A 25,567-nucleotide genomic window follows, 5' to 3' on the forward strand; every position below is an offset into this window, starting at 1 on the left:
TTCGCGAACACAAGAGAAACAGCATTAAATTAAAGATACGTGTGACTGCACAGCAGGGACTGCAGCAAATTAGCCCTAACTCTGTGGGGGAAAATGATGCATGAAAGTTTTCTGCAGGGGGGGCAGACTTTCAGTTATCTTCACTTTGTTTTTCCATCACCCAAGGATGGATCCACCATCCTGACATTTGTTTTTCCCTTTCAGTAAAAAACAAAAAAAAAAACATTTGTTTTTGTTCACTATGTACTTTGATTGGGTGGTCGGTAGTTTTATTCTTGTGGCTGGGGGATTATGCCGAGGCACGCTTCAACCCGAGTTCCAATCTACACTTGAGGGTAAAGAATGAAACAAACAACAGTGGTTACTCCTATAATGCCACACAAGGTTGCCATACACTGCTGACAGCTGAAAAGAGACACGGTTTTATGTTCAGTTGTGCTGTCCGCACACAGCTGTGTCGATAATGAACATGCTAATAATCAACCAACGCTTTGCAGACAAAACGGTTCTTGGAAGCACAAATATGTTTCACTCAAATATTACTAAGAGAGAGAGAACAGAAGAACCCGTCACCAAGGTGAGAAAAGAAAATGGTCAACTTAGGTGTAAATATTTCCTGTTGCTGTGCAAAAACCCACATGAAAAGAAGGCACGAATAACTGAAATATTTCTGCCTGTGGTGACCCGCGACTACTTCTGTGTTTTGAGCAAAACACTCAGACTTTCCAGTGGCGAGGCGACCCGAAACACTGCCGCATACTTCCGCTGACGGCGAGATGTTCCCGCAAGATGTCTAAGGTCTTGTTTCTGTGGTCACAGTAATCTGTGGTGGGCTTCACGCTATGAATAGAAATGCAGCTGCCGAGTAATGAGAAACAACCCAGCGAAGGCGCTCTCTACGTTCAGTAACCAGGCTCGCAAGGCAGGTAACCAGAAAAACAGACATTTAATGAGCTGCTGGAAAAGTCACCTAAAAATAACCCGATAATTGATTCACGAACATTTCTTTTTCCTTTGTCTCCACAGGGTTTTCTGCACTTCAGAGTGAGTCTGTGCTGTTAGTGCTCTCCTCACTCAGCTTACTGATCATCCTGGACACCGACCGTCATCATTAAAAGAAGCCTTGAGGCATTTCGATTGCCCCTTGCCACCTAATTCTCACTTTATAATTGCTTCAGCCAGAATGACAGTCGCTTTTCATAGTTAAACATAATGGAATATGTACTGTAAGTATTGAATTTTGTGAGTTATTTGCATTCAGTCGTGTCTGCAAGCCACACTTACACCCTTCCTATCTTCACTTCATCGTCTACAAACTCGCCCACGGCCCACACCGCTAGATAATTACCTCAGTGCAAGAAAGTCCACTTTATTGCACTCATAGCTTCAGTTTGTTGAATTAATCTGTGTTAAATTTGATCACATAATATGATAATATGGCATAAATTGGTTTGCGCTCCTCATTCTTGTTTATTAAAAGAATATAGAAACATTCACTGACGATTATTCTTATTAATGTGATTATTTCATCCCTTTTTCAGGTCTGGGATGGACAAAAAAACTATCTCTGTTGATCTGACAGCAGGACAGATTTTTAAATTCGACAAGTGGGGATGAGTTTCAGGATGAACACAACTTGCATAAAGTGGTTGCAGAAGGGATGAGGGTTTAAAAACGGACAGACAGTGAGACTTTACTCAAGATAATTAGCATAATTTTACAATATTCAGATCTTTGCAGGTGATTTCTGCTAAAATAATTATTTCCATGTTTATTAATGCGCAGAAAACACATATACAAGTAAAGTCTTTTATGTTTTCCAGCAGTTATTCACCCTCTTCTTCAGTTAATTGTCATTTCACAGAATGTACTGACCTAACAGCAAATGGACGGAATTTGGATTTTGAAAAAGGAAAAAGATTTTCAGTCATTATTTTTGCAACAGCAGTGAATCAAATGTCAACACGACTCATTTGCCAAAAGATAATGATGTTTCCCACAGTTCACAACTATAATCTTCCAATAATTAATTCTCACTCACGTACTGTCGAATACAGGAGGAGGGTGACCTGCCAACCCTCAAACTTCTCATCCAGGCAGTATTTGTCACCCAAACTGGTATTATAATTCCAGTAACTATTTGTCATCAAAGTAATATTTATGCAATTTCTATTAAAGAGGCGTCTGAAATATGGCCCATTTAAATTGAATAAAAGGAAATAGTATACATATGCACACATTTGGAACCTGCACTGTATTGGACTTCTGAGTTTTCACTTAAAATTATTTTTTAAAGAAAATGTTGATGTTGGTAACTTGAAATGGCAGAACCAAAGTTAAAACAAGATAGCAAGTACACGCCAGACAGCTTTGTCCAAGTGAACATTGTGGGTACTGGATAATATTTCAGCCAAGTATTAGAAAAATATAGGAACAGAAGACAAGCTAATGGTTTTCAGTAAATAAAAACGACACAAATACTGTGACCTATCGTTGCCTCATTGTTCATTCCCATCAGACATCCCAGGACATTTTTTTGTCACACAGTTGACAAAGTTGGGCATCTTCCTGCTATTTGAGAAGATCACCCATTTGTTTTTAGAAACATTTAAAACAAGTTTCAAATCTATAACCTGATGTTCCACAAGGTTAAAAGCAGTCTGCAAGTAGCCAAGGGCCTCGACAAGGGTGGAGCTCCAACAGTAAATGACTGTATCGTCAGCATAAAAATGGAATTTAGCATCAGGAACATTTCTGCCAAATTTGTTCATGTAAATGCTGAACAAGAGTGGGCTCAAAACAGAGCCCTGAGGCACGCCAGGAAACACATTAAAGAGTGTGTTTCGTGGCGTCAGTCCTGACGAGATTGGCAAATTATCCAACTGCTTGATCTGACAGTTGCTGTGACAACACAGAATGGTCCACAGTGTCAAAAGCCTTAGAGAGGCCAACAAAGAGGCCTGGCCAGAATTTTTGGATATCCAGCAACTCTATTAGACAGTCTGGGACTTTTAGGGAAGCTGTAATATTATTGTGCTGTTTCCTGAAACCGGATCGATATGGGCAGAGAATATTGTTTCCTTAGAGAAAGTCCTTCAGCTGATCAAATATCAGCTTTTCAAGGACCTTTGACAAAATGCACAAGTTGGAAGTTGGCCGACAGTTGTTCAGTAAAACACCATTCCTGTAAGAAAACAATTAGAACACAAAATGGAATGGAAGTGAGAAGATAACAGGGTAATCTTCACAATCTGATCTTTACATGGCTGTGTTGCACCTTAAAGGTCTCAGACTTTTGGAGGATAAGAAGTATTTTTGAAGCTTCCTTCCCTGCCACTATCATACCCAGAAACCAGTTCTTTGCCATCTCATCCAACAGCCACATCAGCGATGCAGCAGAATATGATGTAAATGAGAAGAAGAAAGGCAGTGAGGATTATGACAGTCTCCACTGTGTCCGGCCTCTGCTGGAAATGATTAAGTCCCGCTGCATGGCCTTGTATCATCCCAGGCAAAACATGTCTGCGGATGAGAGGATGGTAGATACGAAGGCCAGGCTGAGAATGAAACGGCTCAGGCGGCCTGTATGACACTTGGTCAATGAAGGGAACGCAAATAATGCAGTCATCATATGACTGCAGTCATATATATGTAAGACCGAGACTTTATCTGTTTGTAACAGCATTACTCAATCTACACAGTTTAGGAAAACATTCAGTTTTCTTTTGCTGGCTCTGGCTGGTTTGCAGAACATTATCAGCAGCATATATCCTGCCAGTGATCCACACCGACTGGAGTTTACTGAGCACGTTTCTACGCTCATGGTGCGTCTAAAGACGGTTCAGAAAAACATTCACCACCTGTTAGCGGTGTGGTTTTAACAGCTGAAAAAAGTGAGGCGGACAGAGAGCATTGATTAGTTAATCATAGATTACTCGCCAACACAGGTCCTCAGCAGTTCCTGCTGTGATGCTGTCCTTTGTGAAAGTGATGAAAGAATCAATTTAGAAGAAAGACCAAGGAAAACGTCATCAGTTTACAACAATGCTTTACTGCGAAACCTATTAAGGAAACATCGTAACAGGTATGAAGGGAATGCGTCGCCTTCTGTGTCTCAGTATTATTATTAACTTGCTGCTGCAACACAATCTGTCTTCCTGATATACAAGACAAACAAGTGGAAATTATTTTTATGTATTATGTATTTACACACATTCAAGTGTGGAAATTCTTCCGTTTGCTCATTCTGGCCACTCAGAGTGACCGACTGACAAGAGACGTGCAGCTTGAATGGGGACATTTCCGTAGGCTTGAAGCCAAACGTAACAAATGTACCTGCGGGAAAGTGTTGTTTTTATTGTTAGACTCACACCACATTGACACAGTCTTCCACCATTTCAAAGAGGAAGTGATGTGGGCCGCTGCGGCGGGCCAGCTCGCCCGCCGTCTCCCCGCTGCTGCTGCGCAGCCCCGGCTGCAGGTGCCTCTGGGACAGGAGCAGCTCCAGCGTGTGCGCCGAGTCGGTCTTCGAGGAGTTGGTGTACGAGGCGGCGAGGTGCAGCGGCGTCAGCCCGCCGTTCGTCTGGGCGTTCAGCTGGGCTCCGTGCCGCAGGAGGCAGCTGGCCACGGCGACGCGGCTCCAGCGGCAGGCGCTGTGAAGGGGCGTCCAGCCGTCGATGGTGCGGGGATTCGCCTTCGCTCCACCGGCAAGCAGAGCAGAGACGACCTGGACGTGTCCGCCGTACGCCGCACGGTGCAGCGGGGTGTAACCGTCCTCGTCACAGCAGTGGACCAGCAGAGGATCAGCCGTGACCAGACGGAGGACGATGGAGAGCTGAAAGAAACCCACAGAAATGGGCATTAAAGTGATGCAGAGGAATGTTGGAAAGTCCCCGTAATCCAGAAAATAATTTATTACTCACATTTTTATTGTATATCAGCTGTTTTTTTCCTTTATGTCTGTCTTTAAGATAACATTCTTTACAACATGCATTAGTCTTAGTCTAGGGAGACAATAGACCAATGAAATCATGCCCTATGCATCTTTCACATCCATATGGCGACAAGACGAACATTTCTGCAAAACAAATAAACCAAAAAACCAACAGTTGAGAATCTGCAGCGTGATGAGTACAGATCCTTTCCTTTAGACAGTATTCCAATTTTTTGAATTCCTGTTTTCGTGGGTTTTATGAGCTGGAAGCCTAAATCATGTAAAAATAAACATATAAAAACTTGAAATCATTTAAATTGTGCATTCTATGCAGCGTTTTATAGAAGAGGCCCCAGGTGATTAAACTGGCCTGTGGAATGACAATTCAATGTGTAAAATTTGCAAAGAACACGTAGTCGCCTTTTCTCATTAAGACTATCTAATAAGTTAAATATAGTTACTGAGATTATTGGAGATGAACAGACACGAGACATTATTGAGACCGGAGAAGGGAGGAAGCAAAAAAAACATGGTTTTCACATCTATTGGCACAATAACACGCAAACAGTTGAAGATTTTCAAACAATCTAATGTAAAGAACATTTTGTTTTGCCTAAACTGTCAGTCTGTGTATTCTTCCATGACTATAATGAGTTTGACCCGGCACTTAGATGTTTTTTCTTTTTTAAATCTGGAGGTTTATTTTACCGAATGGTTGATGGATGTTTGCCGCCGCATGATCTTGAACAATTAAAGAATTCTAATGTGCTCTGACAAGTGAAAATTAAATTTTCAAGAGGCCTTTAGGCCAAGCCGCATTAAACTGAGCGACTATCAAGAAAGCCGGCTCCGTGCCTCAAGCCATCAATTGCTCCTTCTATCCAATAATTAAGCATTTAGTACATCGCCAATAAGCTGGAACAGCTTCTTAATGCGTAAACATCTGAGTTTCAGTCTTAAAGGAGAACTCCTGTCATTTAAGTTGTGTGCTTCAAGTCAGCAGAAAGACTCTTAGGAAAATATCTGAAATGGATGCAAGAGCTACACTTCAGGTTGAAGAGCATTTAGCAGGAAGGACATTTCTGTGTAAAATTACAGCGTTCTTTTCAGACCTATAAAAAGCATTATAGAAAAAATAGGAGTTACAGGTAGTCGCCTGAGGTAATAACCTGCACTTCATGGTATTGTTCAGAGCTCTTAGTGAACTGATGTGGGCGGCATTGAGACAACTTGCAGAGAACATACAGAGAAAAGTGAATTAATTTATGCAACGCACTTCTGAAACACATGGATGAAGCCATGGGAAAAAAAAAAAAGGAGGAAAATATAAAATGTAAAAAAGCAGAGTACCATGGACACCGTTCCCCAAAAAAAAAAAAAAAAAAAGAAAAAGAAAAACACAATGTAAAAAAATTTAATGTATGAAGCGCTTGTGTTAATATGATTTAAAGGTAAGAACTGGACATTCTGACAGCTCTGTGGGACTCAAGTCAAAATCAGACTCAACCTAAGCTCTTATTCACACAAATAAAATAAATAATACATCACTCACCAATCACTTCACATTCGTTGATAATTTCTTCAGTTTTGCAAACCTTGAGGAGTTCATCTATTTTTGTGCCAAATTTATTTACAATTGAACATTGGCTTTGCAGAAAGTTTTTTTTTTTTTTTTTTTGGGAGGGTATTCTACAAAGTCGAGCTGACTAGTTGTGAAGAAAAATACTTTGAGTAAGCAACAAAACAGACATATTGGCAAAAGAAAAAAACCTGCTTCAACCACAGGAATGTGTTCAATACCAAGCCTGTGCTGCATCTGAAAGTGAAAATGAAAAGAAAAAATGCAAATAAAAGCTTCTATGGGACAAACAAAGTAAGCAAAACTGCCTTTTATATTTTTGGCCCACTCGCTGTCGCTATTGTTCACTTTCAGTCATGGTTTGTGTGGGTTGAAGATTCACCGATGGCGCCTGATGGTTTTCTCAAAAATTCAAATAGAGCGACAAGTGGTGGGCAGCCTCGTGTATTTCTCAGACTGCAGCCTCTGCAGTTCAGAAATCAACGTGCATCACGCTACACTTTGAATTTACGTTTGATCAATCGGGCCCCGATTCAAACAAGTCGCAGCGTCTTAAAGCCAATCTCGTTTGTCACATAACTGAATTTAGTAAGTATGTTTTTTAACTTTGAGCCAACAGTGGCGAACTACGTTTCTCAGAAGTGAGGAAACAGTCACTTACAGGTGCTGTCGAAAAATGACACGACGCCAGTGCCAGAGAGGTGTAAGTGCTGCTATTAAGCGACATGCAGAGCAAAAAAAAAAAAAAAAAAAAACCCCAACCAGTAATTATAGACCCTTTACTTCTGTCCCCACAGAGGAAACGGCGAGCACCAAAGCCGTAACTGTCAAGTCCAGGGATCATGCCTGTTCGTCTCACTGAGCTCAAGGCATGTTTGGTTCAGATATAAGCAATCTGAAAGAGGCAGCAATAAATCAGCATTGGGTAGAGTTTGGTATTTTGAGGTGATCCTTTCTGGTAAAAAAATGTTATTTGATCATTTTCATGGTTCTACCTTTTCTAAGCCAGTGCATTACTATTTTAACTTCTTTTGGCAGTTTAGTCATGCAAATGAGCAGCGTTTGGCCAGAGTCCTTCTACCCCCACCCCCCCCCCCAACTCACCGATTTTGTCATATTTAACTTACTGTGTGGAAATACAGGGACAAACTTATGCAAATTCACTAATAAAATAAAGTTATACAAAATGAATTATGAAACAAATTCATGAAATGAAGCGCAAACTCAACTCAGGTATATGAGTGATTTGTGTAACCTGCTCAACAGTATGGGTGGTAATCAAATATATGTTTTGGGCAAAATGTGTGTTGCAGTTTATCTAGAAATTATAATGTGTTACTTGCTTGGATAAAAGTTAAAATGTAAAATGGAATCGATTTCTAATCTAGCATCTGACCTTATCTGACCTTTGGTGGATCACATGATGGGGGCACGTCATGGCAGGTGAAATAAGTCCAATCAATTGTTTTATTGACTTTCTTCATTATATTGGTGGAACTTTCGTTATCTGTGGATTTTTTAAATTCGTTTTTGAAAACATTTTGAGAACATTTTTTTTTTTTTTACATAACGGCTTCAAACTTTGTGTCAAAATGCAACAGACTGATCATCGACCACGGCTTGTGGATAAAATCATGGTCTTCACAGTGCTTTGAAGTCAGTGAATGGAAGTTTCCGCTGCTGGATGTTTCAATAGTGTTTTAGTGTCATTCATCTTTGTGTGAGCGTCATCTGCAGCAGCACAGAGCAGCACGGAGGCATTCAGGGTCAAGCCGTCTGCTTTCAGCTCAGTTCCATGCTCACTTTGAAGTATGTTTTCACCATTTTCTCCCGTGTTCTACAAAAACCTGCTGTCAGGATATACTTGAAGCCATTCCCTAAAGCAAAGAAATGCACAATAGGGGATACATATCACCACCAACAACTCAACAAACACCATGAGTCGAGGAAGTCGGTCCACAGAGATGTGCCGTACCGATCAAACTCAACAAAAATGCAAAAAACATTGGACAAAATTAAAAATGAATTCCCCTGTTTTTTCTTGCGGGGCTGACATGAAAAGAAAAAAAGCAATCTTTTTTTTTTTGCTTCTTCTTTTTAGTTGTGATACAAAATGTGCAACCTTAAGATGAAAATGAAAATGCAGTTTGGATTACTGATTATATATTTTCATTATGAGCCAAATAATGTGTAACCCTAAATATTGATAAATGAACAGAGATAATACATTCTGCTTTCCAGAATCTAAAACAACCGTTAACTTCAGCTCCAGTGCCTGGACGGCCAGATTATCACCACCTTCACATCCAGGCAAAGGAAGGTTTCCTTATGAGAATATTAGTCCAGAAAACACGATTCATATTGTCACGATTCCTCACGCCTGTCCCCAGTGGTTCTTAACATGCCGCTGTGACCTTCATGGCTGAGAAATCTTCAGCAGTCATACCAGCTCACGACTGTGTGGTACATGCTCCCCATGCTGTCTTGCGCACATTGACTGCCGCCCGACAATCTGGGCATGAGGCAATCACTCATCTCTTGATTTGACACGCTCCCCTCCTGTTACACCAGTCATGTTGCTCCCCGTAGAGGATGTTAAGCACATCTTCACGATCAATTCAGAATTGATTCTTCAACACAATCACCATTCATACCAACTGATGAGGGACATTCAGCTGGATAAACGGCGAATGATTGAGAAAACCACTGCCTGCTGGTTACGTGAAGCTGCTGAACACGAGCCAGCATTCTAAAGGAAAAGTGCAAGCATATTCACCGATTCCAGATAAGTCTCAACAGAAATAAGTAACAATATGCATGAAGTTTTAACTTACACGGTTGTTTTCTGCTGCCCACAGAAGGAGCTCCTTCGGTTTGTCCTTGAGAGCCTCCTCCTGCTGCAGATACCACTCCTCACTGTGCTCTCCTTCCTCCAGCTCTTCCTCCTCATCCTTGCTTCCAGTCCAGAGGCTGCTGCTCCCTCGCGGGATCAGATGTCCATGCGAGTCCAGAAGTTCAAGCTGGTTGAAATCCTCTGGAAAATCCATCACTTTCTGGTTGTAAGAAGAATTCAGCACAGAAAGACAGAGGAATAAAGAGACATGGCAATGAAAGACATTGTTTCCTGAACAGTCATCATTAATTGCATGACATGCCCACATACTCAATTTGGCACAACTCCAAGATCTCACAGCAAGGCTAATTAATGCAGTAAATCTGGTGTGAAGCAGAACATAAACTGCACATGGCCTCCGAAAAGCAGAACAGTCTGAGAAACTTTCCTTTTCTCATTTGTTCTCATTTCAAAAAGGTCAGACAAAAATCGTTTTGTCTGCTGTGGAGCGGATCATTTCATCAGAATGTTGCTCAGCATGGAAACCTTCAGATGTCTGTCTAATTGATCCCAGTTTGGAAGAACCGCCCATTTATTTAACCATGATGACATTGAAAATGAGTTTGCAAAAGTATTTGAAATATGGTGAGCACAATTTAATTATGAGTTCATCCATCCTTAATGGAGAGCTAGAGGGAAACTGACAATACTCTGCTAATAATACAAATAACCTTTATGATTCCCATCTTCTCCAACTTGAAGCTTTATTGCTTTTGTCCTTTTACTCCCATGTCATTTCAGTAAACTATGAAGAGTTTTCTTCATTGTCCTCTAACATTTAACTTTGTAAATCATGGAAAACAACTAACCTTTCCAGCAAACTAACTAACTATCTGTTTACATTGTTTATTAGACTCAAGAATTAATGATTATTCAAGTTTATGATGAAGTCAAGCCATTAAAATCCCCTGCAGTGTGAAACAGTGTGGTGGATCAAGTTGAAAAGTGGTGAAGTGAAGGATCAGAATGGGATGATAACCAGATGTTGCTCTCATTTCAGTGATTATGCACTCAGATTCAGATGAGGAATACTTAAATATTACATCAAAATATGTATAAATGGATATATCCAAGAACAGGCCAACAACACAGGGCTTTAAAGTCTAGGAAAAAAAACAGACTCAGAAACAGAAGGCATTTTATTGTTCACTTCTTCAGATTTTCTGAATCTTAATACCATGTAGCACATGCACAGACTGCACTTGCAATTTTGCTGGGCTTTTTTTTTCACAATGACAATAAAAACTATTGTGATCCAAAAAAAAAAAAAAATAAATAAAATAAAATCAACAGAATGACATGTGATCAGTCAACTTGCAATGTAGTTTTGGAATTACCACCCATGCCTGACAGCGACATGTCACCACCTTTTTATAGAGACCATTGCAGAAAAAAAAAAATATAAAAAATACTGTGTGCAGCCAGGGCTCATATATTAATAGAAATGGGAGGTAAAGGCAGGCATTTGTTCGTCATGTCTTTGCCGGACTAGGTTTGCTGTAGATTTTTTGGATCGATGCTGAGATCGACTTCAAAGAAATGTTTTATGACCCAAAACAATGAAATACTTATTGTACTTGCAGCTTAAGTCTGGAAACTCGGAGAGAGGCGCTGCAAATAAAAACAGAAACATACCTGGAGATGTGAGTTTGCTTCCAGTGGCAGTAGAAGATAGAGTCAATGATCCACGCTCGGAAACAAAACCTGCTCTCTAAGCGTATATGTCACGTTCACTGTCGGCTCCATAATTTCAGCAACATTTCGCTCCAGAAAATATCAGCTAATGTGGTAAACATCAGCCCTCAAGTAAGAAAAACCAAAATCAAAAATCCATCCATAACAATCCAGCAGTGAAACCAAGTCCCGGCAGTAACATGGGACATGTAGTTTATTCAGGATGTTATCGGCCCTGCGGTCCCCAGCTAAAGACTACACTACCCAGAAGACCTTTCGGCTGCTCCTTTCTTCGTCGTGGATTGAAATTTGAGCAGATTACCAGAGACTTCCGTTTGTTCCTGCCCCTTATTGACCGTTTGTGCAATGTTGGGAAACCTTTGCAGATGTACCAGTGGTGAACGAACTTTATTAAAGAGCACAGTTTACACAGTGCTGCATCAACCTGCAAAAGGAAGTGAACCCGCTGAGCTTTAGCCAGTGTTTGGCAGTAACAATAAGGCTTCTGTGAGAAGGAAGTGTTTCGTGTGTGAGTGTGTTTAGTCTGAACCTCACTTCCTTATTGACTATAATCAAAAATTCCTCATACAACAAATATCTTTTTAGAATGGTCTCATATTCCATGAGTGAAGAGTCAGCTGCACCTTTGTTAAGAAAGTTTACAAACGAGCATATTTATGTGTAGATTTATTAAACAAAAATATTTCACAAATAATTGACAACTTTTTCCTCTTATCACCAGCCCCCCACCCAACAAACCCAAAAGACTTTTATTGACCACTTTGTCATGCCTACAAGCTTCAACATTTCATCAAATTTCATGCCCTCAAAACACTTTAACTATGTGGACAAATCATTGAAACCGCTTTCATCTTTCTGAAATGTGTTACAGGCCAATCTTTCTGTATGTGTGGGTTTTCTCCAAGTAGTCAGCTTTTCCCCAACTTTTAAAATTTTGTAAGGTGTCACGTCCTACACAAGCTGATTTCGGATCATGTAACACCAGACAGTCAATTGACACAAGTTAGTTTATGGAATACATATGCATGCCAGCAATGTGCTGTAAGCACCCTTACCTCAAATTAAGAAAGTTCCATCAGCTTAGGGGCCTTTAAATGTCGAGTTGTGATATTATCTCAGTGAATACATGGATTCTTCCTGATTTAGACACAAAACTTTAATAATAATCAGCATATTTTTTTAAACTATGACTCTTTTTGCTCAGAAACTCTTCTAAGCTGTGTCCACAGTGTTGTTAAGTGAGGAGACTGTGTTATTTTCCTCTCACTTGCATAAAATGCAGATGAGGGAATTTGTGTCAAGAGAGCCAAAATCAATCAGGCGCGGCTGCAGGAATGAAAAACACCACCTTGGCATCAATTAGATAACATTAAACTGCATTAGCAACAAGTACACTCAGATGTGATAGACGTGGAATTTTTAATCAGAAACATTATAACAGTTGTGCAATGTTTACAGCTTGGAACCATCCATCATTTCATGTTCCCGCATTCAATAGTCAGTTTTCACATTGCTTGCTTTTGATGCTGCTTCAAGGGTGTTTTAGAATTAGAAAATAAAGATCAACCTCCATTCAGTTGCTTTGAATACGTCTTTTGAGAGATGGAAAAAGCTTGTTGAACAATCATTTGCACTGACTCGTGCTGCTTTTGCTGCAAGCCCTCTTGACCCTGATTAGTTTATATGTGAAGCCAAAAACACATAAACTCACCAGCAGAATCCCATGAAGCAATTTGCCGACTGCTGAAAGGCCTTTTGAAAACCAGCAGGTTAAAGAAGGACAACTTGCAGTGCTGAATATATTATATGTGATTATCATTTCAGTTGAGAAAAGATTTCACAAATTAGGCACAGCGTGAGCCACATCTTTGGGAGTAATGTCCATGTTATTGTAAACACACTGACACTGAATCCTCTAATGATGCCGTACGCTGTGTGTTCCCTCTACATGGTAATATGATGTTCTTTACTCTTATTACATCACATTAAGAAGGAGCTTCTTAGGAATGGAGGAGCCTGTGTGTCCATATGGACCCTGCTTTGTTGTGGCAAAATAGCATCTATTGATTTTTGCTTTTTAAAACAACCAAAGCACATTACATTTATCAATAATTTGCTTCTACACCTTCTTGAATAATTTTTGCCGCAGTGCCCCAATCCATAAAAGCCGCCCTAATTTTCCAATTTCACCATCTACTGCATGAGAGTTTATATGGTTTTCACATGGATTTGAATTTACCTATTTTAACAAAATAATACTACAACTCTTTGCAATTGATTATGAAAATTAAATATAATGCATAAACAACAAGCATGACAATTACAGTTTTACACACAGTGTTTTAGCAAAACAACAAACAAGTGATTTTGCATTGGAAACTAAATACAAAAATTCAATGTTGCATTTATTAATTGGGACACACTGATACATAAGCATACACTCATTTAGCAATGACAAATCAGACATTAAGAGCTTGAACATCAAACGCATTAGCCGGTGTTTCTGTTTTAATGAGATGGAGATGACAAAAGGAAGAGAGAGCTGAGGAAGAGGAGCATGAGCCTTGAAACATTGTTGCTTTTGTCCTTTGTTCAGGAATTGTCTTCACGTCCATCATGATTACAAACAGCATGTGTGACAGCAGAAGAAAGCAGATAAACGTGTGTGTATTTATTCACAAAGATGTATTTACTGAATGTGTACTCCTCTTCACTGCCTGTCTGTTTTACTGCTTATTATCCATATAATCTACTTGAGTGAAGCCGATGTACAACTCTAAGCCGTCAATTATGTCGGATCCCACAGCATTTAGAGTGACAGCAGAAAATAAGAGCCGCCTGTCGGTCAGATTGAGTGAGGAATAAAAAATGAAATCGCATGGACTTCCTTTATTTTTATCATCTGAGAAGAATCCTGATGAAAGGATGAAGGTTAAGCTTAAAACTAATAATCATTTTATCAAAACAGATTTAGAACTTTATTTATTTTAACTGTAATCGAGAAAAACCAAACAATTGAATCAACCTACACAGCCAGAGGCAGAGCGTGGGTCTCAGAGGGGGCGGAGCATTCTCTACAGGCCCTTATGATAGTAATTTTACCATTCAAACAATACCTCATCCTACCATCAAACAACACACTAATGCTCACTTTTATTAAGCCAAGCAAACCTATATGCCTCAGAAAGCAGAATAAAGTCACAGAACAGTTCACAAACTTGTTCTGAAGAACAAATACACATACGCGCGCGCGCGCACACACACACACACACACACACACACACACACACACACACACACACACACACAAACACGCTCAGTCTTGTATTTCTATCCTTGTGGGGACCGTCCATTGACTCCCATTCATGTCTAGCCCCTAACCCTGACCCTTACCCTAACCCTAACCCACACCACAACAAAGCCTAACCCTAAAGAAATGTTTTTGCACTTTTACTTTTTTCAGTAACAACAACATGGTCAAGAAAACACTGTTTCTCCTACTTAGGACCGGAAAAAGGTCCCCACAAGGCACGTCGTTCCACGTTTTGCTATCCTTGTGGGACATTTGGCCCCGACAAGGATAGAAATACAAGAACGCACACACAAACACGCACAAATGCAGCCTGAAGGGTGTCGAGCTCAGAGCGTCCGCTGTCCATGGTGCTGAAAACGCTGACAAAAACTCACTGGCTAAATCTGTACCATCTTATATACAGCTTGAATATAAAATGAACACAGCTGGTTTAAAATTACACAATCTATTCAGATAGATATAGACACAGCTATCTATATCTTTTGGAATTTACGTATATTAGAAAAAAATAGACTCGGTGGTCTCTTATAGTTGAGCGCAACACAAGGCACATTCAAATAGGCAGGTGTTTAAGACCACAGCATTCTGATAAAGAAAATATTTTTGAAGGTTTCACTGACTCACCAGCGGCTCCGATAGCTTTTGGGTAGTACCACTAGCGGCTAGCATAGTGTTTAGCATACTAACTGTTTAACTTCCCTCCAAAGAGTTCAGATCAAGTGCAAAGAAAAAACTCGTTCATGCTGCACAGCCAATCAGCGCTGGCTTACAGCTCTGATGCATTCATGGACAGTCGTAATGTAAGAATTGGCACCGCTACAGTACACAGCCAAATTAAATCGCAATGTCACCGATTTGACAGCTGCATAAACATCATCAAATGTTACACTTATATTTTAAAAAGAAGAATTTAGGCACTTAAGTAGAATTTATAGAGGGAGAAATGTGGGGAAAGATGTCTCCACAGCAGTATGTGATTCATTAAAAAATCAGAAAAATGGTAAAAAGGTAATCCTGAATTATTGATTTTATTGGTGAACAACTGGCTTCATGTCCTCACACTCTCCACGCTTCCTTTTGCCACGAGTCATCAGTATTATGAGACGCCACAGTTAATCCCACACCGTTATGTTTGCTGGCTTCATATGAATTTCTTATATGAATTACTGTTTGTTCGCTGAACATGATTTGAAGTTGTGACTCAGATGAAAATTAAATGAAAATCATCGATGACTGTGGGGTTCACAAGTAATTTAGATGTCGCATTTATCATCCACATCATGCTCACAGCTTGGGAAATTTTCACATCGAGCTGGAAGATGGACTGACTTATCTCAGTGTCCAGCTGCAGTCTTTTCGCTGAATAACATAATCCCTCCACATTTATCATTAAAGCATTTCAGGGAGACTTTATGTGGACGTAAAATTGGAGTTTACTGTCCTCCCTTTAAATAGTTTTCCACAAAAATATACTGCTTTCACCATGTAATTACTGGCTTAGTGGTGAATATGTTTCTTTCTCTTACCTACTCTTATTCAAGCTTTTTTGTTGTTCATATTTTTACTAGAATGCCAGAAAAATGGACACAAGGCCACCTCTTCATCACAATATTCTGTCCATGCTCTTCAAAATAGACTCATATGCCTTTTATTGACACTGTGCAGGAGCACTGTGACTCAAAGTAAAATAAATATATATAGACACACAAATATATAAGGTGTGGTGCAACTTTTCTCAGCAATGACACATATGGAGGACAGAAGAGGTTCAGAGTGAAGATTGCACCTGGAAATAAGCAATAAGTCCCTTGGTCTTATTGCTCATGCCCTGAAAGCTCTGTTGTTGTTACCGGCAGCAGTTCAGAGTGTTTACTAAATGTTTGTGTGGGTTCTTTGCAGATGGAGCTCATATTGTCTTGTTTCCCTTCTAGATCCCACCCAATGTTGCACTTGCTGCTCAGCTGGACGCTGTGGATGTTTAGGATGCTCTCTGTGGATCAGCAACAGCAGTCAGGAGCCGTACCTTTCGAGAGAGGCCAGAGTTTCATTTTCTTCTTCTTTTTTTGGATTTTTCTCTAGAAAAAAGCAGAAGATGAGACTGAATACTTGATCTTCATGGAACAGTTCATATATTTGATGATTTACTGTATTTCCTGAAATATATAAGTTACTATAAACTTTTCTGCGTTCTCAATGATGACCCTGGTTGAAAGAAGCTTTTATTTTGGCTGCTTTCAAGCTCATATCCATCCTGATTTCAGCAAAATGTTCTTTACACATGAAGATGATACAGCACTTAATAGCAGATTATTATACCTGCTGATTTGTCATATTGTAGAGTTGATTGAGCATACTTTACAAGAGCAATCATTCAACGACACACTGTTGATCAAACATGCTCCCTGATTATGTAAAGCTTTAAGGCTCTATATAAAATTCAATACTGACTGATTTTCTGATGAACCACCATGATCTGTCTTCTGGACCATGAAAACTAAAAAAAAAAAAAGGAAAAAAAAAAAAGAATCGCGAGCCGTAGAAATGCAGCCCATCGAATTTTACTGGCGTCCAATTTTGAATAGGAGACTATGGAGCCAAAGCCTTTTGAAACCAGCCGCTGGTGGACGGTGTGATGTGACAAGTTTTGGCCACTTCCAGGGAGGCTTCATTTTTGGAACCAGGCACTACGTCCATCTTTATCATGCAGTCTGTCATCTCATCTCCATCACTGCCCTCCATTTCACCTGTCTTCCCCTTCCCCAGTGTGTATAAACCCTCTACCTTCATGTGTCAATTGCTAGATCATAATACCTTTGTGTCAAGACACCCCCTCCCATGTCTTCCCTTGTGTTTACTCCTGTTGTGTACTACCTGTTTTTCGGGCTTTTAATGTTTTGGACTCTGCTCGTGTTTCTAGACATCCCTTGCTGGATACCTTTGCCTGGTCCAAACTTTCAATAAACTCGTTGAACTTTGATCATTTGTCCGCTTTTGGGTTCGCCACTGAGCCGTGACATTTGGTGGCGAACAGAAGATGATGTGCCTCAGTCCTCCCCACCAGCTGTCTGAGGGCTCGGTCTTAATGTTTTATTATCCTTGCTTTTGTGGGTAGTACTGCTGCAATGGTAGCAGCTGATGGCGAACCTGCCTCATTGTGGTATGAATACTAATAGGTCACTGGGTGCATGTCTGTACATCACATTTACATAATGCCAACATGTTGGGTTGAATACACTCCACAGAAAACTAAAGAAGGGAAAATGAGAGGATGTCATCTCTGAATGTACTGATGAGCTTAATCATGTGTTGTGAAAATACATCAGTCAATAGAGAAGAGGTGAAAATTTGAAAGGGTAATTTCATGCATTTCCTCAGCATGTTTTTCTCTTATGATGACAGATTATGATTCAGCAAATTCACCTCAGAGAGTCAAAAAAGTGGAGTCAAATATACATTATAGTGTTGAATACACTCTTAGAAGTGTACATTCTTAGAATTAACACAGGAGTTGTTAATACTCTGTCAGCATTAGTAAATCAACACTACGCAGTGTTGACTGAAGTGTATATTTGAGTCCACTCTTTAACACTCTCAGTTAATTCAAAACTGGAGGATTTGCAGTGTAGATTACGGTTAAAAAGTATTCAAAGCAAAAAAACAAAACAAAAATAAAACAAAAACAAAAAAAAAAACAAAAAACAAAAAAACAAAAAGGAGTATTAAGTGACTGTCAAAAAAGTGTGTGGTGTGTGTGTGTGTGTGTGTGTGTGTGTGTGTGTGTGTGTGTGTGTGTGTAAGCGTACACGCCGATTTAAAAGCAGCTGCCGCCGCCGCCGCCGCTGCTGCTGCGTCGCACGCGCACATCCAACCTGTTGCTCGCGCCTGAGCGTCCTGACTCTCCTGCGCTCAGCTCGCGCTCTCACAGATGACACGGAGAAAAAAGAAAGGGAAGGACGCGGAGAGCGCAGAGAAAAAGTGACTGAGTGGAAACATGAGCGGAGCGGTGTTGGTGTTTCTGCCCGGGCTGCTGTGGTGGAGCGGCCCCGGCGGGGGGGCGGCAGCCGCGGGGCTCAACAACTCCTCACTTCTGGGAGACGGACTCTTTTCCTTCCCGGAGCGGTTCCAAAATGTCTCGGGACAGCCGGGGAACAGGACCTCGGGCTTCTTCCTCCTGGACTTTGACGAGGGCATGCTGGAGGACTGGCGCTCCCTGGCCAGCCGGAAGAGCGGCGGCGGGGAGTCTCAGGACAGCGGGGTGAAGGCGCTGCTGGTGGCCGCCTACTCCTTCATCATCGTCATCTCCCTGTTCGGGAACACGCTGGTGTGCCATGTGGTGGTGAAAAACAAGCGCACCCAGTCCGCCACCAGCCTCTTCATCCTCAACCTGGCGGTGGCTGACATCTTCATCACAGTCCTCAACACACCTTTCACCCTGGTGAGTGCAGCAAGTCACCCGAGACAGGATGCTGGTGCTTCCCAATGTTTCTGTGCTTTATTCTCACACTGTGATAATAATAATAATAATAATAATAATAATAATAATAATAATAATAATAATAATAATAACGATAATAATAGGAATAAAAATAAGAATAATGATAATAATGAAAAGTAAATTTTAGAAACATAAGCTCTGGTGCGATAATGGAAAAAAATGTAATGTCTTAATTATAATTTTTCAAGACTTTTTCAAATTACTGAATGGACACTTGATTGCAATACAGATTATTGTCTCCAAGAGATGGCGCCAGTGAGCTTATGACAGCCCCCCCCCCCCCCCCCCCCCCCAAAAAAAAAAAAAAAAAAAAAAAAAAAATCATCTGTCTTCTTGAGATGATTCATGCAGTTGGAAACTTATCCTGTTATGTATGTGTGTGTGTGCAGGTTCGCTTCGTCTACAGCACCTGGGTGTTTGGGAGGATGATGTGTCACATCAGTCGATTCGTCCAGTACTGCTCTCTGCACGTCTCCACTCTCACACTCACAGCCATCGCTCTGGACCGGAGACAGGTTGGTCAGCATTAAAGGATGAAGTGATGAGCTCCTTAGTCTTGAAGAGCATCACTCACCTCTGCAGTTTCACATTCAGTCATATGACTCCAATTCAATGAAAGAAATTTTCTTTATTCTTTTCTATTTGTAAAATAACCCAATAAAAACGATTAAACAAATAAAATCACATCAATGTCTCTGGCTTGGTCAAAAGTCAGGGTGCAAAAATAATTTTTAAGATTGGTTTTAGAAGTGGACAAAGAAGTGGCCGTCAAGGCAGATTGTTCCACACGTTAGAGACATAAATTGAAAGCACTCTGACTCCTCTGAGCTTCTGTGACTTGCGCTCCAGTTAAAAGATGTGCAGCTGCATTTTGAACCATCTGGAGACGTGAGAGAGAAGACTGGCTGGCTCCAAAACGGAGCTATAAAATCCAGTTGAAATGTGAAGACGTCATGGAAGATGACTTTCTCAAAGTGCTCTCTTGAAAGAACAGGCTTCACTTCAGCTGAAACAGATGAAACAAGCTGGACGTTACTGTACGGGCAATTTGGTAGTCCTTAAAATCATGGTAATAATGTGTAGTATGGGAAGTAAGAAAAAAAAATATATTAACAGAGACACAGGTATATACTGTATTCAGAGCAAACCAGCAGTCTCTGAGATGGAATACAATTATTGATCATTCTGAATACAGCCCAACAATGCAAAACAAGTGAGTCCCTGTTGAGCACTCAGAATAAGATGGTATTTTGTGGGTCTAATTAAAGTATTGTTATTTTAATATGGGATGATGCACATCTACCCTCCACTTGTCTGAATTGTCACAAAAAAAGGTTTGCATGTGAAGATCAGCTTCTTGAAATTGCCCTGCGTATTGTGTATTTCCTGATGGATCTGGCCCCTTTGGCAAAATTTTTCTGAGTGGTTCCAAAGTGGAAGGATAATTTGTGTATTGTCTGAGCCAAACATATCCCACAGTCACTGAACTAATAAGAGAGATTTCAGACACAGCAAATCAATGCAAAGCAGCTTTACCTGACATTTTATTTGTGAGTTCCAATAAGAATTATTGAGCATTTGAAGCTAAAACATTTCAATCAATCAAACTTTATTTGTAGTGCACGTTTCATATTGAAAAAACAACATAAAGTGCTTCACAGTGCTAAAAACAAAAGTCTGTATATAGTAGGAATAAAAACAGATTTTACATGCACAAGCTTTGAATAAAACTTCACCAAATGAAATTCTAACAAACTGCTCGTTGCCTGAGAAACCAAGAGGCAGATCAGAACAGATTTTAATTTGGCATGTTTGGAACAGTTTCATCCTCACTGAACTCTATTTTCATGATCTTGCATTTCAGTCATCTGCTCACCAATGCTACCGGATGTTACATTCCCTTTTTAAATAACCAGCAAGACTAGCATAAGTCATATTGAAAAGAGTGGAGAAGACAAACTGGCTGCACAAACAAAGGCCCATGTACAAGGGGGATGAGCAGTGTGTTCCAAAAGACTGAAGACGATATAGCAAAACAGAGAAGAGGTCATCTAGTTTGAAATCCAGCGCAAAAATAAATGAAGATCTGTCTTTCCTCTTCAACATGAAGGTCTTTGAAATGCTTCAATGTCTTTTTTGGTAACACTTTACTTGAAGCCGCCCCGTAAAACACATTATAAGTACATTTAAAAAGTATTATAATGTCATTATAGCATGTGTAGCTATAGTTATAAATACTCATAAATGATCACAATGCCAGGACCTAACCCTAACCCTAACCCTAACCCTAATCCTATGCTGTATAGTGGATTATAAAACATCGTGATCATTTATGAGTGTTTGTAACTACTTATAATGCGTTATACCGGGTGCTTCAAGTAAAGTGTTGCCTCTTTTTTTTCTGCACAGTTGAGTTTTGTTATTGGCTTTGACTTTTCTTTGTCGATATGAAGGTGATAATTGTGAAACAATGACACAATTTCTCTCTGCATTCTTCTCAGAGTTCAGGTGTCAAAACATTCTTCACTTCTCTGCATGCTCTAATTTCACTACCTTTTTTCAGCAGTGTCTAAAAGTGCCTTTTTGATGTTTCCTTGCATGAATCAGAATTTTGGCCTTTTTAGTGACGTAGGTGGTGTTGACAGTCCAGCCAAGGTCCTCTGAGAGGTGAAGCTGGAGGAATTTGAAGCTTGTAACCCACTCCGCTTCTTCCCTGTTGGAGTACAGGCCTGCGTGCGGCGTTGTCACATGCTGCACCAGGCTGCCAGTGCTTGGATCTCCTCCCTGTTCAGTGCTTTGTCATTGGCAAATGAAAATGCGGATGGTCTGCAGCTGTTCCCAGGTTGAAAATGGTAAATGCTAGTGAAATGGCACGATGTGTTCAGAAATGATTCAAGAGTGAGTCAGCCAGTATCACTTTCTTGCAGACCTTTATTCAATGAGAAATGCCTTGAGAAAATAATAACGGTCCAAGGTTCATGACATTTTACACCAGGTAGAGAGGCTTTTCATTAAATCACACAACATACTGGATGCGAAACCTTCCTTTTATGTTTGTTTGTATGTTTTGATACCATAGGTTATTAATTGAGCTGCCATCAGTTCAAATTCTTTGCATGATTATGAATGCGGAAGCGCTATTTTCCTTTTGCTTTTGTACTGTTAAATGTGTTTTTTTTTCATATAAAAAATATATCTCTGTTTTGAATTTTGGGTCAAGTTGATCCTAATGTTGAATAAGAAGCCACTGAAAAACACCAATATCTGCTAATTGAGTCTCGCTGAGATGATTTGCCGTGCCAGATGAGGGTTAGTCACTTAATCGAGGGTTTCACTAAAGCAGCCCACTTACTTTAATATGGATTGCTAAATTACTCACCTCTTGTGAGTAATTTGACATTTGAAGCTGTTGGATAGGATTTTGTACGTTGCCAATAACACCTGAGTACATTTATCTGCAACTACAGATGCCGCTCTTTTCTTATTTACATCTTTTACAAGGTTTTAATCACATCCCTGGCTCTGCTTTCACCTCTGAATTGATCTGCCTGATGTACCTGCGAGGTGTGTTGTATTCCCTGTCAAAGGTACACATTTCTGCAAACACAACACCGTCACTTACCTCTGATCACTGTCTTCAACTGACACACACCATCTCTGTGCCGGAGGAATACACATGTCTTCTATGCCGTGTTATATTTGTGATGCTATACCCTGTTTTACCCGGCGCAATCATTTCAGAATCTCTTCCTTCTCGTCTATAGCTTTGAATTTTTTTCATAATGCATTCCCCCCCCCCCCAAATTTAGATTTATTTGCTGTAGTGTTTTGATGTTTGATAACTTCCTCTGCTTATAGTATTGTGTGCTTGTGGGGCCTCAGAGCTCCATACAAATGCAATATGGCAGACTCAAGCAAAAAAAAAACAAGAAAACAATACAGATCCTTATGTGAATAATAGACACTTATACATACAAACCCTTATTTGAATAATTCCACTTTTGCATGATGATGGAGATGTAATTATTATGAATTATCTGCAAAACAGACAAACTGAAAGCGTGTCCTGTTTGTGTCTTATAACATTCATGCAGCCTGTCACCTGCTGTATTTATTCACAAAAGAATAATTGCTCTGTGGTGTACTGACGAACATAAGAAAGGAGAATACCAGTGTGTGACAGTGATAATCGCCCCTTTTGAGCCTCTTCAGACACGTCTCTCCAGGGTTTGAACTGATGGTTCTGCTACACCGTGCAGGGCGATGCAGGGCGATATTTAGCTGTGTTGTGAGAAGTGATGTGAGAAGTGATTCTCACCGCTTTGGATGGTTACTAAAAACTCCTGCTTATCTTTCTCCACAAAATCATCATGGATTCTTTGCCATGCTCTTTATGAGTGATTGAAATGGCTTGGATTAGATGGCTTTACTGATGCTGAATGGACACATGTAGCTTTACATGTTTGCTCTTTTATCTGTCCATGTGTGGTCATGACTGCTTTGTTTGCTTGTTTGTTTCCTCAGGTAATTTTATATCCGTTGAGACCTCGCATGTCTCCAGCACAGGGTGGAGTTTGGGTTGCTGTCATCTGGATAATGGCCACCTGTTTTTCCCTCCCACATGCAATCTACCAGAAACTCCTGACTTTCACATACAGGTAAACTCACACCGCACCCACTACCAGTTCCTGCTGTCACTGTCAACCAAATGGTAAAACATATTTTAAAAAATTAAATGCTTGAACTTAAATTGTGATTATTTTAAATTCTGAGCTGTATTTCCTCCTTTTGTATGACCTTAAAATAATTTGGACGTTAAATAAAGATTAATTATCACATATAATACATAACATTTTCACATACAATAAAGATCACCTTCAGTTTGAACCAGATCTCAGTTTAGGATGTAGCAGAGTGACTTCAGTGTCTTTAGAACTATACGAAGTGATGGAATAGTGCAGGACATGTGTTGTATAACAATGTATGGATTTGTGTACTCAATTTCCCTCTGCAGTCCAAAGATTTGCTTCTGAGGTGCGTCAATGACTAATTTACAGATACAGCATGTAACAATGGATTATTTCTTCTTTATTTTTAATTAGTTTGCACTTTGCTCATTACTTCAGACTCCTGTATTCAGAACTATTCATTATTGGTCATTACATTTAGACATTTCTCTGTACTTTTGGTCAATTAAATATAAATACAGAAATTATTGTGGGCTTGATTAGTTTTTCCACCTTTAACTTTTTCTTAAAGTAGGAAAATAATCAAACTTGAACTTACTTCTGAGTGTTTTCCCCTGCAGCTCAAGCAAATGGCCAAAAACAGTAACATTTTAAAAAAAAATTTTTTTTATATATATATATATTTTTTTCTACATTGAAAACAAGTTCAGGCAGTCATAAAAATCAGTATATTTCTTAGTTTTACACTGTATTTCTTTACTTTGTGCTCCTTGCTACCATTTGCTGATTTTCCCTCTGCAGTAAGGAGAAGGAGCGCAGCCTTTGTGTTCCTGACTTCCCAGAGCCCTCAGACGTCTACTGGCAGTACATCGATCTCCTCACTTTCATACTGTTATACGTGCTGCCTCTGCTCATCATCACTGCCTCCTACACCACCGTGGCTCGCCGACTGTGGCGCCACAACGCCATCGGCGTCACCACCACGGCTCAGCATGCCACCCAGAGGAAGAAGCGGCGGAGGACGCTGGCCATGCTGCTGCTGGTGGTCGGCGTCTTCGCCGTCTGCTGGTTTCCCCTCAACTGCTACGTGGTGCTTCTGTCCAGCCAGGCGATCCACTCCTCCAACGCCCTGTACTTCTGTTTCCACTGGCTGGCCATGAGCTCCACCTGCTACAACCCGTTCATCTACTGCTGTCTGAACCCCACCTTCCGCCAGGAGCTCCAGATCCTCTTCAGCAGGTGTCGGAGGAGGCGGAGAGCGGTGGTGGACCTGGAGCCGGAGCTCCGCCCAGCGGTCGCCTGCGGTCCCTGCCACAGAACTGCTTGGCCTGATAACAACGAATCCTCGAGGCCGAGGCACTCTCTGTCGCGCCCGGGCCAGGGCTCCTCTGACCAGAGCCAGGCCTCGTCCAGTCGGTCCCACAACTTGAAGGACGCCCATGTGCTTTTCACCGCCAGGCAGGCGCTCACAGGGCGGACTGATATCCTCTCCGTGGAGCCCATTGTGGCGGTGAGCTGACTGGAGGCAGCTGCCACAGGCCTGAGAGAGCTGGCATAGTGGAGCAGTTGAAATTTGCGTTTCAAGTGTGGTGCTGTGAAGAGCAATCTGATAAAGGAAAATCCTTCACTTGCCGGTCACATGGAGCCAACACAGTGTCCATGGAAACTGCAAGAACACATGTCATGTTTGAGGCAGCGTGCTCGACGTTCCAGATATAAACTCTGAAAAGGATTTTTTTCAGAGCTTGTTTGAGTTTTGAAGTTAATTATGGATTCCTGAGATGTTTGGCTGGAACAGCTAAAGAGGAGAAAGCATCTAGGATTAGTTGAATTGCATAAAGTGGCACTGAAATGACTCATCCGCAATCCTACCTGCATCTGATGATTTGTCATGCCAAGTTTTTTCTTGCGTGCAAAATTGATTGTCTGGATTCTTCTGAAAATGGACCAAATGCTCCTTCAGATGGATCC

The 25,567-nt window shown here is 40.6% G+C and overlaps 2 protein-coding genes across 2 annotated transcripts; one reads left to right on the forward strand and one right to left on the reverse strand.

The window, feature by feature from the left end:
- Positions 1-4,037: 4,037 nt before the first annotated feature.
- Positions 4,038-11,249, reverse strand: ankrd49 (ankyrin repeat domain 49). The gene is made up of 3 exons (XM_030094237.1): positions 11,041-11,249; positions 9,347-9,565; positions 4,038-4,834 (listed from the first exon to the last, which is right to left on the reverse strand). The coding sequence occupies exons 2-3, from the start codon at positions 9,557-9,559 to the stop codon at positions 4,367-4,369; spliced, it is 681 nt and encodes a 226-aa protein (XP_029950097.1). The 5' UTR covers positions 9,560-9,565; positions 11,041-11,249; the 3' UTR covers positions 4,038-4,366.
- A 7,281-nt stretch (positions 11,250-18,530) lies between these two features.
- On the forward strand, positions 18,531-25,158 carry LOC115390283 (probable G-protein coupled receptor 83). The gene is made up of 4 exons (XM_030094084.1): positions 18,531-18,848; positions 19,298-19,423; positions 23,433-23,566; positions 24,398-25,158. The coding sequence occupies exons 1-4, from the start codon at positions 18,603-18,605 to the stop codon at positions 25,113-25,115; spliced, it is 1,224 nt and encodes a 407-aa protein (XP_029949944.1). The 5' UTR covers positions 18,531-18,602; the 3' UTR covers positions 25,116-25,158.
- The last annotated feature ends 409 nt before the right edge of the window (positions 25,159-25,567 follow it).

This window comes from Salarias fasciatus, chromosome 6, assembly GCF_902148845.1.
Source record: "Salarias fasciatus chromosome 6, fSalaFa1.1, whole genome shotgun sequence".
Lineage (NCBI taxonomy): Eukaryota > Metazoa > Chordata > Actinopteri > Blenniiformes > Blenniidae > Salarias > Salarias fasciatus.

What these genes read in the sequence shown, in the direction of transcription:
- LOC115390283 (XM_030094084.1), top strand. Translation starts at nt 18,603, where the DNA reads ATGCTGGAGGACTGGCGCTCCCTGGCCAGCCGGAAGAGCGGCGGCGGG. An exon ending in TCGCTCTGGACCGGAGACAG is followed by an intron (nt 19,424 to 23,432) that starts GTTGGTCAGCAT and finishes TTGTTTCCTCAG; the next exon opens with GTAATTTTATATCCGTTGAG. An exon ending in CTCCTGACTTTCACATACAG is followed by an intron (nt 23,567 to 24,397) that starts GTAAACTCACAC and finishes TTCCCTCTGCAG; the next exon opens with TAAGGAGAAGGAGCGCAGCC.
- ankrd49 (XM_030094237.1), bottom strand. Translation starts at nt 9,559, where the DNA reads ATGGATTTTCCAGAGGATTTCAACCAGCTTGAACTTCTGGACTCGCAT. An exon ending in GGGCAGCAGAAAACAACCGT is followed by an intron (nt 4,835 to 9,346) that starts GTAAGTTAAAAC and finishes GGTTTCTTTCAG; the next exon opens with CTCTCCATCGTCCTCCGTCT.